Here is a 12833-nt window from a genome sequence, read left to right on the forward strand (position 1 = left end):
CGGGAAAATACAAAACTGGGGGCTAAAAAATAATTTTGGGGGGAAAATATTTTTTTTCATTTTCACGGCTCTGCGTTATAAACTGTAGTGAAAAACTTTGGGGCTCAAAGTTCTCACAACACATCTAGATAAGTTCCTCGGGGGGTCTAGTTTCCAATATGGGGTCACTTGTGGGGGGTTTCTACTGTTTAGGTACATTAGGGGCTCTGCAAACGCAATGTGACGCCTGCAGACCATTCCATATAAGTCTGCATTCCAAATGGCGCTCCTTCCCTTCCGAGCCCTCCCATGCGCCCAAACGGTGGTTCCCCCCCACATAAGGGGCATCAGAGCACTCAGGACAAATTGGACAACAACTTTTGGGGTCCAATTTGTCCTGTTACTGTCGGGAAAATACAAAACTGGGGGCTAAAAAATAATTTTTGTTGTAAAAAAAGTTTGTTTTATTTTTACAGCTCTGCATTATAAACTTCTGTGAAGCCCTTGGTGGGTCAAAGTGCTCACCACACATCTAGATAAGTTGCTTAGGGGGTCTACTTTCCAAAATGGTGTCATTTGTGGGGGGTTTCAATGTTTAGGCTCATCAGTGGCTCTCCAAAATGCAACATGGCGTCCCATCTCAATTCCTGTCAATTTTGCATTGAAAAGTCAAACGGCGCTCCTTCCCTTCCGAGCTCTCCCATGCGTCCAAACAGTGGTTTACCCCAACATATGGGGTATCAGCGTACTCAGGACAAATAGTACAACAACTTTTGAGGTCCAATTTCTTCTCTTACCCTTGGGAAAATAAAAAATTGGGGGCGAAAATATAATTTTTGTGAAAAAAAATGATTTTTTATTTTTACGGTTCTGCATTATAAACTTCTGTGAAGCACTTGGTGGGTCAAAGTGCTCACCACACCTCTAGATAAGTTACTTTGGGGGTCTACTTTCCAAAATGGTGTCACTTGTGGTGGGTTTCAATGTTTAGGCACATCAGTGGCTCTCCAAATGCAACATGGTGTCCTATCTCAATTCCTGTCAATTTTGCATTGAAAAGTCAAACGGCGCTCCTTCACTTCCGAGCTCTGCGCCCAAAAACAGTGGTTTACCCCCACATATCGGGTATCGGTGTACTCAGGACAAATTGTACAACAACTTTTGGGGTCCATTTTCTCCTGTTACCCTTGGTAAAATAAAACAAATTGGAGCTGAAGTACATTTTTTGTGAAAAAAAAGTTAAATGTTCATTTTTATTTAAACAATTTGCAGTTTGCAGAGCCCCTAATGTACCTAAACAGTAGAAACCCCCCACAAGTGACCCCATATTGGAAACTAGACCTCCAAAGGAACTTATCTAGATGTGTTGTTGAAACTTTGAACCCCCAAGTGTTTCACTACAGTTTATAACGCAGAGCTGTGAAAATAAAAAAACATTTTTTCCCATAAAAATTATTTTTTAGCCCCCAGTTTTTTTATTTTCCCAAGGGTAACAGGAGAAATTGGACCGCAAAAGTTGTTGTCCAATTTGTCCTGAGTACGCTAATACCCCATATGTTGGGGTAAACCCCTGTTTGGGCACACGGGAGAGCTCAGAAGGGAAGGAGCACTGTTTTACTTTTTCAACGCAGAATTGGCTGGAATTGAGATCGGACGCCATGTCGCGTTTGGAGAGCCCCTGATGTGCCTAAACAGTGGAAACCCCCAATTATAACTGAAACCCTAATCCAAACACACCCCTAACCCTAATCCCAACGGTAACCTTAACTACACCTCTAACCCTGACACACCCCTAACCCTAATCCCAACCCTATTCCCAACTGTAAATGTAGCCCCAACCCTAACCCTAATTTTAGCCCAACCCTAACCCTAACTTTAGCCCCAACTCTAACTGTAGCCTTAACGCTAGCCTTAACCCTAGCCCTAACCCTAACCCTAACCATAGGCCTAACCCTAGCCCTAACCCTAACCCTAGCCCTAACCCTAACCCTAGCCCTAACCCTAGCCCTAACCCTAATGGGAAAATGGAAATAAATACATTTTTTTTAATTTTTTTATTTTTCCCTAACTAAGAGGGTGATGAAGGGGAGTTTGATTTACTTTTATAGCGTTTTTTTAGCGGATTTTTATGATTGGCAGCCGACACACACTGAAAGACGCTTTTTATAGCAAAAAATATTTTTTTGTTATCACATTTTGAGAGCTATAATTTTTCCATATTTGGGTCCACAGAGTCATGTGAGGTCTTGTTTTTTGCGGGACGAGTTGACGTTTTTATTGGTAACATTTTCGGGCACGTGACTTTTTTGATCGCTTTTTATTCCGATTTTTGTGAGGCAGAATGACCAAAAACCAGCTATTCATGAATTTCTTTTGGGGGAGGCGTTTATACCGTTCCGCGTTTGGTAAAATTGATAGAGCAGTTTTATTCTTCGGGTCAGTACGATTACAGCAATACCTCATTTATATCATTTTTTAATGTTTTGGCGCTTTTATACGATAAAAACTATTTTATAGAAAAAATAATTATTTTGCATCGCTTTATTCTGAGGACTATAACTTTTTTATTTTTTCGCTGATGATGCTGTTTGGCGGTTCGTTTTTTGCGAGACAAGATGACGTTTTCAGCAGTGCCATGGTTATTTATATCAGTCTTTTTGGTCGCATGTTATTCCACTTTTTGTTTGGTGGTATGAGAATAAAGCATTGTTTTTTGCCTCTTTTTTTCACGGTGTTCACTGAAGGGGTTAACTAGTGATATAGTTTTATAGGTGGGGTCGTTACGGATGCGGCGATTCTAAATATGTGTACTTTTATTGTTTTTTTTTTATTTAGATAAAGAAATGTTTTTATAGGAAGAATATTTTTTTTGGGGGGGGAATTTTTTGGGGAATTTTTTAAATTTTTTTTTTCATACATGTGAATATTTTTTTTTTACACTATAACATTGCCCCAAGGGGGCATCATGTTATAGTGTAAGATCGCTGATCTGACACTTTGCTGTGCACTGTGTCAGATCAGCGATCTGATATGCATTTCTCCTGGCTTCCCGGCGCCTGTTCTGAGCAGGCGCAGTGAAGCCACCTCCCTGCAGGACCCGGATGCCGCAGCCATCTTGGATCCGGGCCTGCAAGGAGCAGGAGGAGGTAAGAGACCCTCGAAGCAACGTGATCACATCGCGTTGCTCCGGGGGTCTCGGAATCCCACAGGGAGACCCCTACCTGCGCGATGCTTCCCTATACCGCTGGCACACCGCGATCATGTTTGATCGCGGTGTGCCGGGGGTTACTGTGCCGGGGGCGGTCCGTAACCGCTCCTGGCACATAGGGCCGGATGTCAGCTGCGATAGTCAGCTGCGATAGCCCCCCGTGGGCGCGGCCGATCGTTATGACGTACTATCCCGTCGGTGGTCATATGGGCCCACCCCACCTCGACGGGATAGTACGTCATATGTCAGAAAGGGGTTAAGCGCACTTGGGTTTAGACACGATCTCGGGCTTTTGATAAAAAAAATCTTTTTTTTTCACAGACACAAGACTTATCTATTGTAATATATGGTGCTATTCACATGTCCGTGTTTTTTTGTTTTTTTTCACTCAGGCATATTTCTGCACAGTGAAAGTTGTGTGAGCTTTTTCTATGGGTGTTCAGGTGCCCCTGACAACTGGTACATATATTTTTAGTTGCAATTGTGGAGAATGTGCCAATGGTTTACCATACAGAATAGTGTTCAACTATTGTTACTGTTTAGAAACTCACACAAGTTGTTTCGTCTTCATACTGAAAGCAAGCCACTTGCGACATTGATGAAAGGTTTGTAAGGCCTAGGCAAGTCTGCAAAACGAAAAGAAAAGACATTTACGATTTTTTTTTTTCATTTTTTTGTATTGTACATATATCCAAATCTGTATTTCTATAGAGTAAATGTATGTTCAATAAATATTTTCATAATGGCTAAAGTTCTTATTTTCTGTATGCTGCAATACATACTTTAATAAAGTATGTCTGTCTACTGTACTATGCTTTCCTGTTTAATGGCAGCAGGAAATGGGAATAGGTCTGTTCCCACAACTTTTCTAACAGCACAAAAAATGCCCTTTGCCTATTAGGCAATGACAGAGTTATGACAGAATACAGCAGACTATATATTATAAAGGGATTTAATGACCCAGATAAGTGACTGAAGTGGACATACACAAGTGGTCAAAATTGTTGGTACCCCTCAAAAAAAAAAACACAATGGTCACAGAAATAACTTAAATTTGACAAAAGTAATAATAAATAAAAAATCGATGAAAATGAATGAATGAAAGGCAGACATTGCTTTTCAACCATGCTTCCACTGAATTTAAAGAAAAAAATAAAACTCATGAAATAGGCATTGACAGGAATGATGGTACCCTTAACTTAATATTTTGTTGCACAACCTTTTGAGGCAATCACTGCAATCAAACGATTCTTGTAACTGTCAATGAGACTTCTGCATCTCTCAACAGGTATTTTGGCCCACTCCTCCAGAGCAAACTGTTCCAATTTTCTCGTGTTTGAAGGTTGCATTTTCCAGACAGCATGTTGCAGCTCTTTCCACAGATGTTCAATAGGATTTAGGTCAGGGCTCATAGAAGGCCACTTCAGAATAGTCCAATGTTTTCCTCTTAGCCATTCTTGGGTGTTTTTTAGCTGTGTGTTTTGGGTCATTATTCTGTTGCAAGACCCACGACCTGCGACTGAGACCAAGCTTTCTGACACTGGGCAGCACATTTCTCTCTAGAATCCCTTGATAATCTTGAGATTTCATTGTTCCCTGCACAGATTCTAGACACCCTGTGCCAGATGCAGCAAGCACCCCCAGAACATAACAGAGCCTTCTCCATGTTTCACAGTAGGGACAATTTTCTTTTCTTGATATGCTTCATTTTTCCATCTGTGAATATAGAGCTGATGTACCTTGCCAAGAAGATCCATTTTTGTCTCATCTGTCCATAGGACATTCTCCCAGAAGCTTTGTAGCTTGTCAACATGTAGTTTGGCAAATTCCAGTCTGGCTTTTTTATAATTTTTTTTTCAACAATGGTGTCCACCTTTATTGTCTTCAATGAAGTCTACTTTGGCTCATACAATGATGGATGGTGCAATCTGACACTGATGTTCCTGGAGCTTGAAGTTCACCTTTAATCTGTATAGTAGTTTTTCTGGGCTCTTTTGTTACCATTTGTATTATCCGTCTCTTTGATTTGTCATCAATTTTCCTCCTGTGGCCACATCCAGGGAGGTTGGCTACAGTGCCATGAATCTTAAAGGGAACCTGTCATCCCCCCAGGCATTTTTTAACTAAAAGAGGCATCTTGTGCAGCACTAATGCAGCATTCTGTCAAGGTGACTCTTTTAGTTCGGGTCCCTGCAAACGTTGAAATAATCGCTTTTATAATTTGTCCCTGATACCAGTTTCCGCTGCCCCTGGAACTTACAGCGTAGGCGCCGGGGCCGCAGCAGAACACACGGGCGACTGCTGCGTGTTGACTTCCTCAAAGCGGTCTCTGTTGCGGCTGCTGCTCCGACCACGGAAGGTCGTCCTGGAAGCGAGGGACGCACCCCGGTGGTCAATGACAGGGCAGTAAATCCGGGAGCTCCAGTGGGACATTAATGAAGGCAGAGGAGGCGGAGCCCGGGGCGCAGAGTATTGAGTGACGGCTGGGAGGTGTTTCTGTCTGAGGAAAAGACATGCTCCCAGGTCTATTTCAAGGTATAAGGGCAAATTATAGAAGTGATTATTTCAGCGTTTGCAGGGACCCGAACTAAAAGAGCCACCTTGACAGAATGCAGCATTAGTGCTGCACAAGGTGGCTCTTTTAGTTAAAAATGCCTGAGGGGGTGACAGGTTCCCTTTAAATTTCTGAATGATATGTGCAACTGTAGTCACAGGAACTTCAAGCTGCTTGGAGATGGTCGTATAACTTTTACCTTTAACATGTTTGTCTAGAATTTTCTTTCTAATCTCCTGAGACAACTCTTTCATTCGCTTCCTCTGGTCCATGTTGAGTGTGATACACACCATGTCACCAAACAGCACAGTGAGTATCTGTAGCCCTATATACAGCGCCCACTCACTGATTCCAAGATTGTAAACATCTGTGATGATAGTGGACACACCTTGATTTAACATGTTCCTTTTGTCACATTATTTTCAGGGGTACAATCATTTCTGTCCAGGCCTATTTCATGAGTTTTATTTTTTTTCTTAAATCTGTGGAAGCATGGTTCAAAAACAATGTCTTTCTTTCATTTGCTCATTTTCATAGATCTTTTATTTATTATCACTTTTGTCAGATTCAAGTTATTTCTGTGACCATTGTGGGTTTTTCGGTGATTACACAAAGGGTGGCAACAATTTTGACCACGTGTGTATATGTAGCAACCAATGAGTTGCAGATGAGATGGGCAAGCAAAGTGCATCCTTCAAGAATATTGAGACTTCATAAGTCTTCAATACCAAAGACTCATGAGTCTGCTATATTCTTTGGACCATCTGGGCAACAGTAGAATTGATGTGCCTCATACAATTCTTCTAGATCTTCTTGCTAGGGCTCACTCACACAAGATACATTAGATGAGTATTATCTGATGTTTTGACAGATAAGAATCAAATTAATGTTATTCTATGGGGCAGTGCTGATCAGCGTTTTTTTAGGTGTAAGTCAGATCGCACTCATCGAGTCAAGTCTATGGGTGTGTGGAAATCACTCTGCCCTCTGAGTACTGTCCGATTTCCGCAAACTTACACAATAGAGAAATCTTGTTCTCCATCTTCTCCACACCTCTACTATAATTCTCTTCCAGAGAGAATTGGATCACACTAAAGGTACCTTCACACTAAACGATATCGCTAGCAATCCGTGACGTTGCAGCGTCCTCGCTAGCGATATCGTTTAGTTTGACACGCAGCAGCGATTAGAATCCTGCTGTGATGTCGTTGGTCGGGGCTAGAGGGCCAGACCTTTCTTTGGTCGCAGGCTCTCCCGCTGACATCGCTGAATCGGCGTGTGTGACACCGATTCAGCGATGTCTTCGCTGGTAACCAGGGTAAACATCGGGTTACTAAGCGCAGGGCCGCGCTTAGTAACCCGATGTTTACCCTGGTTACCATCGTTAAAGTAAAAAAAACAAACACTACATACTTACCTATCGCTGTCTGTCCCCGGCGCTCTGCTTCTCTGCACTCCTCCTGTACTGGCTGTGAGCACAGCGGCCGGAAAGCAGAGCGGTGACGTCACCGCTCTGCTTTCCGGCTGCCCGGCGCTCACAGCCAGTACAGAGAAGCACAGCGCCGGGGACAGAGAGCGGTAGGTAAGTATGTAGCGTTTGTTTTTTTTACTTTTAGGAAGGTAACCAGGGTAAACATCGGGTTACTAAGCGCGGCCCTGCGCTTAGTAACCCGATGTTTACCCTGGTTACCGGCATCGTTGGTCGCTGGAGAGCGGTCTGTGTGACAGCTCTCCAGCGACCAAACAGTGACGCTGCAGCGATCCGGATCGTTGTCTGGATCGCTGCAGCATCGTTTAGTGTGAAGGTACCTTAAGGTAATACTTGGCTCAAACTCTGAAATGAATTTGATTTGAGTGCCATTTACATAATCAATCAGATTCTCTTGAATGAGAGACTCTACGTGCATGTGTCCCTGGCCTTAAATGAACATATTGGTGACTTACGAGGGGCGATCCAAAAGTAATGATAATCGGTTATTTCTATTGCACACAGAAATTAAAATAAAATGTTTTCTTCTCTCTTAGGTACCCACTAGTCCAGGAAAAAAAAATCACTTAAATAGACCATGATTCCCGGGAGCTACATTCATTTGAATATGAACTGTCGAGGAGTGAACATCAAAATGGAAAAAAACGAGCTCAGAGCTGTCATCAAATACCTCTGCTTGAAAAAAATTACTACCAAAGACATACACAGCGACTTGGTGGAAACATTGAGGGACTCTTCTCCTCCATATTCCACAGTTGCATGCTGGGCCAAGGAATTTAAGCTGGGAAGAACATCGACGGAAGATGAACATCGTGAAGGACGCCCATCCACGTCCCTCAATGAAGAAAACGTGAAAAAAGTTGAAGAAGTTGTATTGGCAGATCGAAGAGTGACTATCAGGCATGTAGCTGAGGTCACAGGGATCTCATATGGCAGTATTCAACGAATCCTTGCAAAAGAATTGCATATGAGAAAGGTCTCCGCGCGTTGGGTGCCAAAAATGTTAACCGACAAGCAAAAGAAGAAACGAGTTGACATTTCAATAGCAAATCTCGAAAAGTTCCAAGCAGACAAGGAAAATTTTTTGTCACGTTTTTTGACCATGGACAAGACCTGGATCCACCACTTTGATCCCGAAACTAAACAACAATCGATGACGTGGAAACGAGCCGATGAACCGACGCCGAAGAAATTCAAAGTGTCAAGCTCAGCAGGGAAGGTTATGGCGTCTGTTTTTTGGGACGCTGAAGGAATTATTATGGTGGACTATTTGGAGAAGGGAGCCACTATTACGGGCTCCTACTACGCAGAACAAATAAGAAGATTGTGGGAGGCTATCAAGGACAAAAGGTGCGGCAAACTGCGGGCTGGAGTGCTGTTTCACCAAGATAACGCGCCGGCTCACAAAGCTGCAGTTGCCATGGCTACCATTCAAGAAGCGGGCTTTGAACGGGTCAAACACCCCCCCCTATTGGCCAGATCTAGCCCCCAGTGACTTCTTTCTCTTTCCTCGGCTCAAGGAACACCTCCGGGGCAAGAAATTTGATGACAATAGCGACGCGATAGCCGCTGTTGGGGATTTTTTTGAGGGTCAAGATCAAGAATTTTTTCTAAGGGAATTCTAAGTTTATAAAAGAGATGGACTAAATGTATAGACTTGTTAGGAGACTATGTAAAAAAAAAAAATTTGACTATATTCATTGTGTTTAGTATTGATTATCATTACTTTTGGATCGCCCCTCGTAAATATTTAACTTATTGCCTTTTGTCAGTGTATGATCTATGGGTTCTGACATTCAGGAACCGCAATATCAGTGTAAGGCCAGGATCACACTGGCATTGATTATCTAATGCTTAAGAATCTTGATACCCCAAGGGTCAACAAAGTGTGATCCGATTCTCTCGGATGTATGAATCATAGCATGGGTGCAGAGATGAGGTATACTGTAACTTAATTTCTCCATCTTCTCTATTGTCTGAGTCCACGGGAATCGGACAGCACTCAGAAGACATCTGAGTGCAGTCCGATGTTTTACATGCACCCATAGACTTGAATACTCATTCAAACTTGCCAAGCCACTTTGCAGCATGCTGAGTTCTTTTCCACACACCAATTCAGTCTGTGAAAAAAAAAAACGGATCTGCACTGCTCCATTATATAACATTGGTCTGAGTGCTGTCTGATAAAACATCAGATAGCAGTCGTTCGAGTTCTATGCTCATGTGAGCGAGCCCTCACATGAGTAAATTTGCTATAGACATAGAGAAATGACCACAATTCTGATTTGTCCTGACCCACTTCTCACATATGAACATAAACGTGTCCATTTCAGCGGTGCCTTTCCTGCAAATGTTACTTCCAGCAAATGGCTCAGGCACAGGAGCCATGACTGGGCCATATGGAATATGTTGGCGCTACTGTAGAGCAAACATCAGATGCAACTATTAAAAACTGAGATAGAGTTGAAATAAAATGATCTATTTTTCCATTAAAAAAAGTTTAATTTTGTAACAGCATTAAAAAAAACTCATAAAGCCGCAAGCACAAGACAATGGTTTCTTCCATTTGTCAGCTTATGCAAAATTTCATCTATAAAATAAAATATACTGCAAAATGTCACTATAAAAATAGACAACTCATAGTGTAAAGAAAACAAGCCTTCATACCGACGCATTGATGAAAAAGTTATGGCTGTCAGACAGCTGGGATGCATAAATGGAAAAATCCTTGTGGTCCACAAGGCCAAAATAGACCTAGTTCTGAAAGATTTAAGTCAGAATGAGGTCCTCCATGAGGTCCTAAAGAAGAGATACTTAATACAATGCAAACGATTTTCCCCATGGAAAATCAACAAGGTAATACGGTACAGTTTTTATGACTAATGACAGAGAATAATTTCGAAGCAGGGTCAATAAGTGCTCTTACCAATGGAACCGATATCCAAAGGTCAGGGTCAACTGTTTTTATTACCATAAACATAGCAATCAACAATGATGATTGTAAAATTAGATGGAAAGTACTAATTCCGATACATGAATGACGCATCTCAACACATACTCACAATGATGCCTGGTGCCGCTGTTGCCTCTGAGGCTGTAGGTTGTACTCTGGTCGGTACAATATGTTTCATTGTTGTGGTCCTAGTTGATTGCACACTCAGAGTTGTCGGTTCTGTACTCGTGGAGGTGATGTTTTCACTATTCTCTACAATTAGATTTCTGCTATTAGTCCCTTCAGTTGTCACAGTTGTGACGGATCCTTGAGGAACTTGTGTTGGAGTTGAGGTTTGGGTATGTGGTTCATTAGTTGCAGCTAATTTTGTTGAAGTTGGTCCTGAAATTATTTAACCATGAAGTTATAGTCAAATGTTAAAATTTTACTAATGCAAAACAATTACTTTATCAATATTATCTCATTGCAAAACAAAATTCAAGAAAGAAAGGGCCTATGTATCTATGTATCTGTTCCAGGGTCCATGGAGAGAGGGCACAGCCTTACCTTTATCAGTAGGCAGTCAAAAGCTGCCGCTCTATGCTCTCCTGAAAAGTGGAAACCTATCATGTCAAAAAATTCTATTAATTTGCAGATATGGGATTAATATGCAGGTTAATAGCGTTCTGAACCCATCCGGAGCTGGGACTTAGAGTTCCACTGCCAAAAGAAATTAACTTTATTCCATCCGGCAGGGTTTGGGTTCAGTCACAGGGCGGCGCCGACGCAGGTTCAGTTACAGATCAGAGAGCAGCGGCTGTATCTGTGCACAAGGAACTGGCTGACAGCCGGCCCTAAAGCTGCGCTCCTGTCAGTCAATGTTGAAGGCGCGTTACAGCCGCCCGCCACTCTCTATACACTGAGCAGTGACTGAATCCGCACAGGCGCCGCCTCCCCGTGACTGAACCTGACCACTCTCGGAAGGAATAAAGTTACGGTAACTTCCTTCTAGCAGTGGGGCTCTAAGTGGCGGTGCTGGGTAGGTTCAGAACCATATTGACCTACAGATTAACCCCATACCTGCAGGTTAATAACATTTTTTCACGTGACAGGTTTCCTTTAAGGGGTTAGAAAGTTAGCCCAATTGTCATGGAAAGGGCATGAAGGGAGAGTAAATCTTTTCATTTGATTTTTTTTTCATGGAAACCCAGTTTGTTTTATGCATGCCACAGCAATTAAGTTTTACAGTTTCTCATTAAAACGAAGAACATGTTAGGAAAGCAGCTAATATGTTGCACATGTCATCCCGCTGTATTTTTTTGGCTTCATCTACTGTATCTGTAAATAATTTTAAATCCTCATCTGCAGAAAATTGGAATACAATATTTTAATCTGTCACCAATACTGACATAACTGCTTGAATTAATAGTTGCATTCCTCATTCAAGAACACTTGTTATATCTGTTCTCATAGCTCAGAGCTGTATTGTGCAGTTTTTCCATTATTCTTTCTAAATATATTTACAAATAAATTGACAACTTGGTGTTACCATTCCCTACACAGTCTGGTACTCAGCACTCATTGGACAGCATCAGAGTATTTAGTAACATTCCCCCCTCCCCCCGACTGATAATAGACAGTTCTTAATTTAGTTATACATAATAATTTATACATAAATAATTTATAATTTATATATAAATTGACAACTTGCCGTTACCATTCCCTACACAGTCTGGTACTGTCAACACTCATTGGACAGCATCAGAGTATTTAGTAACATTCCCCCCTCCCCCCAACTGATAATAGACAGTGCTTAATTTATTTATACATTTCTAGTAGGATTAACCCCTTAAGGACCGAGCCACCTTCTACGTTAACCCATTATCTACCAATGTCCTTTTTTTGGGACACCTAATCTTTAGCTTCTAGCAACAAAGATTTTATAATTTTTATAATTAGGTCCAATTTTTTTTTGTTGTGTTTGTACAATGAATGTTTTCAAAATAGGATATCATGTCATTGTCATTTTTAATTAAATATTGGGACGCCCTTTTCTGAAAAATCAGAAAATTTTAATTTTGCAAATAATGGGTTAATAGCTGAGCCTCATTTTTTAAATCTGACATGTGTCACTTTATGAGATAATAACTCAGGAACACTTTAACATATCCCAGCGATTCTGAGAATGTTTTTCGTGACATGTTGTACTTGGGGAAGAAAGTAAAGGAACTGGATGCACAGGTAGTTTTTTCTTCTATCCTTCCAGTAGACGGGCATGGCACCAGGAGATGGAACAGGATCCTTGATGCAAACAACTGGCTAAGACGATGGTGCAGACAACAAGGATTCGGATTCCTGGACCACGGTGTGAATTACTGGTATGATGGACTCCTCGCCAGAGACGGACTACACCTCAACAAACCTGGGAAACACACATTCGCCAGAAGACTCGCTACACTCATCAGGAGGGCGTTAAACTAGAAGAAGAGGGGACGGGAAGAAAAACATTAGACTCGAACAAAGACGACCCAGGAAAACATACTCTGAAGGGAGGTAAGAACATTTCTAAAACAATCCACAGTGAGGAGATTGGAACAAAACAAAATCCTCTAAACTGCATGCTCACAAACGCCAGAAGCCTGACAAACAAGATGGAAGAACTAGAAGCAGA

At 41.8% G+C, this 12833-nt stretch overlaps 1 protein-coding gene across 1 annotated transcript in view; it reads right to left on the reverse strand.

Annotated features, from left to right (window-relative positions):
* The window catches only part of CD34 (CD34 molecule), a 178583-nt gene that overhangs the window by 50705 nt on the left and 115045 nt on the right, over window positions 1-12833 (reverse strand). The window contains exons 3-4 of the mRNA XM_069756296.1: window positions 10293-10564; window positions 3739-3813 (exon numbers count right to left, since the gene is read on the reverse strand). Coding sequence (XP_069612397.1) covers window positions 3739-3813; window positions 10293-10564 — 347 coding nt within the window. The remainder of the gene's footprint in view (window positions 1-3738; window positions 3814-10292; window positions 10565-12833) is intronic.

Source organism: Ranitomeya imitator, chromosome 3, assembly GCF_032444005.1.
Source record: "Ranitomeya imitator isolate aRanImi1 chromosome 3, aRanImi1.pri, whole genome shotgun sequence".
NCBI lineage: Eukaryota > Metazoa > Chordata > Amphibia > Anura > Dendrobatidae > Ranitomeya > Ranitomeya imitator.